Genomic DNA, 7562 nt, shown 5'->3' on the forward strand with positions numbered 1-7562 from the left:
GCTTAAAAGATAATATTCTAAGCAGAAATTATTAAATTATAAATAAAAATTTCTAAAGCAAAGTCTTTGAGGATAAATAACACTCTGTTCACTGAGTTTTTAACTAAACACACACACGGCATAATTTCACAGGATTCAGTTTGCTTTAAGAAATAATATAGATCACAGAAATCCCTGTGTGCTTTTCCTTGAGGGCTTCTGCCTAAAAGAAAAAAATTTTGCTCTAAACTTTAGTGAGCAATGAGGATCGTCCAGGAATCTGTTTACAAGGCAGATTCCTAAGCTCCACCCCCAAAGACTGTTTTAAATGATACCAAGAGCATACTTTGAGAAACAACAAATTAGAGAGAAAAGAGCAAGGCTTGTCATAGGAGACAAGACTGCTTAGCGTGACTCAGGCATGGGAACACTGGGGCTGCAGATTGCTGGGAGAAAGGCAATGGCTGACCCTCCCTTAGAAAGAAGGCATTTACTAAATTATATTAAAGTAATATAACTATATTACATTTTTTTAAAGCAGTAAGAAATAGAATCCAATTACTCTAACACATTCTCTATTATCACTTTATTCCCATCCTTTTTTCAGATGTTAAATTTTCCTTAGTTATAATCACAAGATATACATTTATAAAATTGCGTTGCCTCCTTTGCTCTTTATTTTATTTCACAGAAGTCTTATTCCCTGTCTCTCCCTGGCCTCCCTAACATAATGACAAAGCACTCCATATTGGTTTGTTGATTGGTTTAGCAATGACTTACTTTATCATGTCCTTCCTACATTTAGTGAACATTTAGTTTGCTTCCAATTTTGCTGTGTTGAATACCTTCATTCCTATAACCCTTGACCTTTTGAATTAAATGCTTAAGGTAGATACACTTCTTTCTGGGCATCTTGTTTTTTAACCCATGAATACACCTCTCTTGTCATCTTTCCCTCAAGTCAGGGCCCAGGTACAGTCTATGGGCCTCAAGAGCACTGTAGTTGAGGGCTAGGAAGCAAAGAATTTTCTTTCAGTCCAAACTACTGAAGGAGATTAAGAAAGAAGGGGATTTCTTTCTGTGCTATTGTCCAGGTCTCTGGAATAACCATAAAAACAAACAACATCAACAAAAAATCCAGGGATCTTGCAGAGCTCAGAGAAGAGTTTATAAGATTTTGAGAATGGAAGGGAAGGAGAAAAATGAAACATAAAATGCAAACTGAGGCTTTGCAGATGCCGCCACACAGGAACCTCCCGCGCTGCCCAACCATGGTCAACCCTACCGTGTTCTTTGACATCGCTGTCAACGGCGAGCCCTTGGGCCGCGTCTCCTTCGAGCTGTTTGCAGACAAAGTTCCAAAGACAGCAGAAAACTTTTGTCCTCTGAGCACTGGGGAGAAAGGCTTTGGTTTTAAAGGTTCCTTCTTTCACAGAATAATTCCGGGATTTATGTGCCAGGGTGGTGACTTCACATGCCATAATGGCACTGGTGGCAAGTCCATCTATGGGGAGAAATTTGATAATGAGAATTTCCTCCTGAAGCATACGGGTCCTGGCATCTTGCCCATGGCAAATGCTGGCCCCAACACAAATGGTTCCCAGTTTTTCATCTGCACTGCCAAGACTGAGTGGTTGGATGGCAAGCATGTGATCTTTGGCAAGGTGAAAGAGGGCATGAATATTGTGGAAGCCATGGAGCGCTTTGGGTCCAGGAATGGCAAGACCAGCAAGAAGATCACCATTGCTGACTGTGGACAAATCTAATAATAAATTTGACTTGTGCTTTATCTTAACCACCAGACCATTCCTTCTGTAGCTCAGGAGAGCACCCTTTCATCCCCATCTGCTCAAAATATACTATAATCTTTGTGCTCTCATTGCACTTCTTTGGGTTCCATATTTTCCTTATTCCCCTCCAAGTTTAGCTGAATTGCAAAGTTAAGTTTATGGTTATGAAATAAAAACCAAACAACCAAAAAAAAAATGCAAACTGAGGAAGTGGTTCAAGACAGCAATGTAGGAAGATCCTGAACTCACCTCCCCCCACAGACATACTGTATCTACAGCCGCACATGGAACAATTTCCTCAGAAAAAGGTCTGAAAACTAGCTGAGCAACTCCTACACATGTGGCAAATGAGAAAAAGGCCACATTGAAGTGGGTCAGAGAGGCTGAGACACAATCTCACCATGAACCGCACTCCCAGTGTAGGGACCCACAATCAGGAGGGAACTCACAAACCCTAAGCTTCCCCTTGAGAAGTGAAAGGTTCATACCTCACACAGACACCTCAATTTTTAAGACATGCACCCGACCGACAAGCCCCTAAAACAGCTGACCAGTGGGGCTCGTTTCCATGAGAACCAAAGGGCTGTAATGAACTGATAAACACCTCCTAAATGGCTCATGCATGCTGTCACCCACCCCAGGTCCCAGGGCAGAAGCAGCCATTTGAAATGTGCCCGGACTTCATGTGAAAGAGATTCATTTGCTAATCTTAAAGTGTTAGCCAGAGGAGCAGAGGCTTGTTGGGATATTCTCTGGGTATGGAGGAGTTGGCAGGTGCCATTTTTATACTCTCCCTCTGCCTTGCTAAAGCCAGCAGACATTATTATTTTTATTTTACTCTAGATCTTTGTTTTTTTCTCAGCAAGTGCCATCTTTATCTTCCAACTGACAGGCGTCATCTTTGCACTCTCTGTCTGCAGCTCCCAAAGGGGAGCCTTCACACATGTCTGATGCCCCAGTTCTTACATCTGGTGCCTCAGTTTTTACAGCTGCAGCCCAGGGGATACCCTTTCATCACCAGGCTCTGGAGATCAGGGGATCTTGCATCCCTGTGTCCAAGGGGACTGTAACAGTCAGAAAGACAGTTCTTGGCAGGTTACCACCTCTAAGGTACTACACAGATAGCTGACTGAAATACACCCACAGCCTCTCTAAGAAAGAGGCCTATTTTCTTACACTGGAGCGTCAGCCTGAGGGGCAGGTTTCAGGTTTGGCACACATCTAGGGGCCTAGGGAAGTGCTCTCAGGGAACATAGGCCAGAGGACACCATCTTTGTGCTTTCCCTCTGCCTCACTACACCTTGCTGGTACCTCCCAGAAAGGAGCCCATAGATCATGTAAGCCCTGATTTCTGTGATTATCATCCAGGGGACACTCCAGATTGCCTGCTCTGGTGGCTGGCAGGGCTTACAGTTGCAATTACACAGGACTGTATATATTTGCATACTTTAAATTTGCTACCTGAAGCTGTGGCTTCCAATCAGCCTGAATCTAGGTGCTGAGATTCCACCCCTCTGGGACACTGACAGGTCTTGGAACACCCTCAAAAATTGAGAGCTATTAAAAATAAAACAGACTGCTTGGACAACCCCAAAGTTTCAAGGGACAACAAAGAGCTAGGACAAGGTTGAACAGGGTTCATCTCCTGCATGAGGTTACTCCTTCATGACTGGAAAAGGTGGCTGTTTTATCTACTACATAGAAACAAACACAGAGAGTCAAGCATAATGAGAAAACAGAGGAATATATTCCAACGAAAGAACAAGATAAAACCTCAGAAAAAACCTTGGTGAAAAGGAGATAAGTAATCTACCTGATAAGGGGTTCTAAGTAATGGTCATAAAGTTGTTTCCTGAACTTGAAAGAAGAATGGATGAACACAGTGAGAATTTCAACCAAGAGACAGAAAATATATGAAAGTACTAAATAGAAATCACAGACCTGAAGAATACAATAACTGAGCTGAAAAACACACTAGAGGGGTTCAGTGGAAGACTAGATAAAGCAGAATAAAGGATCAGTCAGCTTGAAGACAGGGCAATGGAACTCACCCAATCAGAGCAGCAAAAAATAAAAAGAAGTTTAAAAAGTGAAGATAGCTTGTGGGACTTATGGAGCAACGTCAAGCAGATTAATATCTGCTTTATAGGGCTCTCAGCAGAAGAGAGAAAGGGGCAGAAAACTTATCTGAAGAAACAATGGCTGAAAAATTCCCTAACCTGGGGAAGGAAACATATCCAGATCCAGAAAGCCTGCAGAGGTCCAAATAAGATGAATCCAAAGAGACCCAAGACAAATTATAATTAAAATTTCAAAAGTTAAAGACAAGAAGAGAATCTTAAAAGCTGCAAGAGGAAAGCAACTTGTTATGTGCAAGGGGACCCCCATAAGACTATTAACAGATTTTTCAGCAGAAACTTTGCAGACCAGAAAGCATGATATATTTAAAGTGCTGAAAGAAAAACACTTCCAACCAAGAATACTCTAGCTGGCAAAATTATTATTCAGAATTGAAGGACAGATAAAGAGTTTTCAGACCATCAAAAGCTAAAGGAGTTCATCACCACTAAACCTACCTGAAAAGAAATGTTAAAGTACTTCTCTAAGATGAAAAGAAAGGGCACTAATTAATAACAAGAAAACATATGAAAGTATAAATCTGACTGGTAAAAGTAAATATATAGTGAAGGTAGTGGATTAATCACTTATAAAACTAGTATGAAAATTAAAAGACAAAGTAGTAAAAATAACTATAATAATTAAGGGATACAAGAGATAAAAAGATGTAAAATCTGACATCAAAAACATCAAATGTGGTAGGGGAGAGAAAAATGTAGAGATTTGGAATGTGTTCAGACTTAAGCTGTTATCAATTTGAAATATACTGTTATAAATATACGTTGTTATATGTAAGCCTCATGGTAACCACAAAGCAAAAATCTATAGTAGATGCACAAAAGATAATGAGAAAGCAATCTAAGCATACCACTAAAGAAAGTCATCAAACTACAGGGGAAGAGAGCAAGAGAAGAATAAAAAAACAGAAAACAATTTTAAACATGGATAAGTACATATCTATCAATAATTACATTTAAAAAATGGATTAAATTCTTCAATCAGAAGACATAGAGTGGCTGAATGGATTAAAAAAAATAAGACCCATCCATATGCTGCCTATAAGAGTCTTATATCAGATGTAAGGACACACACAGACTAAAAGCGAAGAGATGGAAAAGGATATTCCATGAAAATGGAAGCCAAAAGAAAGCTGGGGTGGCTACACTTATATCTAACAAAACAGACTTTAAAACAAAGACTGTAATCACAGACAAAGGAGGGCATTACATATGATAAAGGGGTCAATCCAACAAGAGGATATAACATTTGCAAATATTTATGCACTCAACATATGAGCACTTAAAAATATAAAGCAAATATTAATAGACCTAAAGGAAGAAATGGACAGCAATACAATAATAGTAAGGGACTTTAATACCTCACTTACATCAATGAATAGATATCAGCCTTAAATGACACATTAGACTTAATAGATATATACAGAACATTTCAACCAAAAGAAGAAGATTACATATTCTTAAGTGCACATGGAATATTCTCCAGGATAGATCATATGTTTGGCCACAAAACAAGTCCTAACATATTTAAGAAGACTGAAATCACATCAAGCATCTTTTCTGATCACAGTGATATGAAACAAGAAATCAATTACGAGAAAAAACTGGAAATTTCACAAATATGTGGAGATTAAACAACATGCTACTGAGCAACTAATGGGTCAATGGAGAAATAAAAAAATACCTTTAGACAAATGAAAATGGAAATACAACATACCAAAAATTGTGGGATGCAGCAAAAGCAGTTCTAAGAGAGTTCACAGTGGTAAGTACCTACCTTAAGAAATAAAAATAACCTCAAATAAATGAAGTTTACATCTCAGGTAACTAGAAAAAAAAAAAGACCTAAATTAGTAGAAGGAAGGATATAATGGAGTAAAAATAAATGAAATAGGGACTAAAAAGACAAGAGAAAAGATCAATGAAACTAAGAATTGGTTCTTTTAACGATAAACAAAATTGACAAACCTTTAGCTAGACTCATCAAGAGAAAAAGACAGAGGACTCAAATAAGTAAAAATCACATACAAAACAGGAGATGTTACAACTGATACACAGAAATACAAGGAATCATAAGAGACTTCTATAAAAAATTATATGCCAACAAATTGGACAACCTGGAAGAAATGGATAAATTCCTAGAAACATACAACCTTCCAAGACTGAATTATGAGGAAATGGAAAAGCTAAATAGAATGATTACTAGAAAGGAAACTGAATTGATAAACAAAAATCTCTCAACAAACAAAAGTCCAGAACCTGATGGCTTCACTGGGGGATTCTACCAAACATTCAAAGTAGAATTAATACCAAACCTTCTCAAGCTCTTCCAAGAAAAAGAAAAGAAAAGAAAACACTTCCAAACTCATTTAATGAAGCCAGCAGTATCCTGATACCGAAACCAGAAAAAAATACAAGAAAAGACAATTATAGGCCAATATCCCAAATGAACATAGACACCAAAATTCTCAACAAAATATTAGCGAACAAAATTCAACAGTACATTAAAAGAATCATACACCATGATCAAATGAGATTTATTCCAGGGATACAAGGATGGCTCAACATTCATAAATCAATCAACATGACACATCACATTAACAAAATGAAGGCTTAAAACCCATATAATCATCTCAATCGATGCAGAGAAAGCTTTTGATAAAATTCAATATTCACTTATGATAAAAACTCTCAGAAAGGTAGTTATAGAGGGAATGTATCTCAACATAATAAAGGGCATTTTTGAGAAGCCCACAGCTAACACCTTACTCAATGGTAAAAAGCTGCAAGCTTTTCTTCTAAGATCAGGAATAAGACAAGGATGCCCTCTCTCGTTATTTTTACTCAACATAGTACTGAAAGTCCTAGCCAGAGCAATTAGGCAAGAAAAAGAAATAAAAGGCATCCAAATCAGAAAGGAAAAAGTAAAACTGTCATTATTTACAGATTACATAATAATACATATAGAAAACCTTACAGACTTCACCAAAAACTGTTAGAACTAATCAATGATACATAAAGTTGCAAGATACAAAATCAATATACAAAAATCTGTTGTGTTTCTATACTCTAATAACAAGCTATCAGGAAGAAAAATTAGGAAAATAATCCCATCTAGAATTGCATTGAAAAGAATAAAATAGCAGGAATAAATTTAACCAAGGAGGTGTACACTAAAAACTATAAACATTGATGAAAAAAGTTGAAGAAGACACAAATAAATGAAAAGACATCCATGATCATGAATTGTAAGAATTAATAGTGTTATATATATGGAATCTAAAAAAAAAAATGGTTCTGAAGAACATAGGGGCGGGACAGGAATAAAGACGCAGACGTAGAGAATGGACTTAAGGACACGGAGAGGGGAAGGGTAAGCTGGGACGAAGTGAGAAAGTGGCACTGACATATATACACTATCAAATGTAAAACAGATAGATAGTGGAAAGCAGCCGCATAGCACCAGGAGATCAGTTCAGTGCTTTGTAACCACCTAGAGGGGTGGGATAGGGAGGGTGGGAGGGAGACGCAGGAGGGAGGGGATATGGGGATATAAGTATACGTATAGCTGATTCACTTTGTTATACAGCAGAAACTAACACAACGATGTAAAGCAATTATACTCCAATAAAGATGCTAAAAAAAAAGAATTAATAGT

The 7562-nt window shown here is 37.8% G+C and overlaps 1 protein-coding gene across 1 annotated transcript; it reads left to right on the plus strand.

Moving 5' to 3' along the window:
• The first annotated feature begins 1242 nt into the window (after window positions 1-1242).
• LOC102974445 (peptidyl-prolyl cis-trans isomerase A-like) lies at window positions 1243-1803 on the plus strand. The gene has a single exon (XM_055086367.1). It carries the CDS (start codon window positions 1251-1253, stop codon window positions 1743-1745), a length of 495 nt encoding a protein of 164 aa, XP_054942342.1. The 5' UTR covers window positions 1243-1250; the 3' UTR covers window positions 1746-1803.
• The last annotated feature ends 5759 nt before the right edge of the window (window positions 1804-7562 follow it).

This window comes from Physeter macrocephalus, chromosome 8 (assembly GCF_002837175.3).
Source record: "Physeter macrocephalus isolate SW-GA chromosome 8, ASM283717v5, whole genome shotgun sequence".
In the NCBI taxonomy this organism is placed as follows: Eukaryota; Metazoa; Chordata; class Mammalia; order Artiodactyla; family Physeteridae; genus Physeter; species Physeter macrocephalus.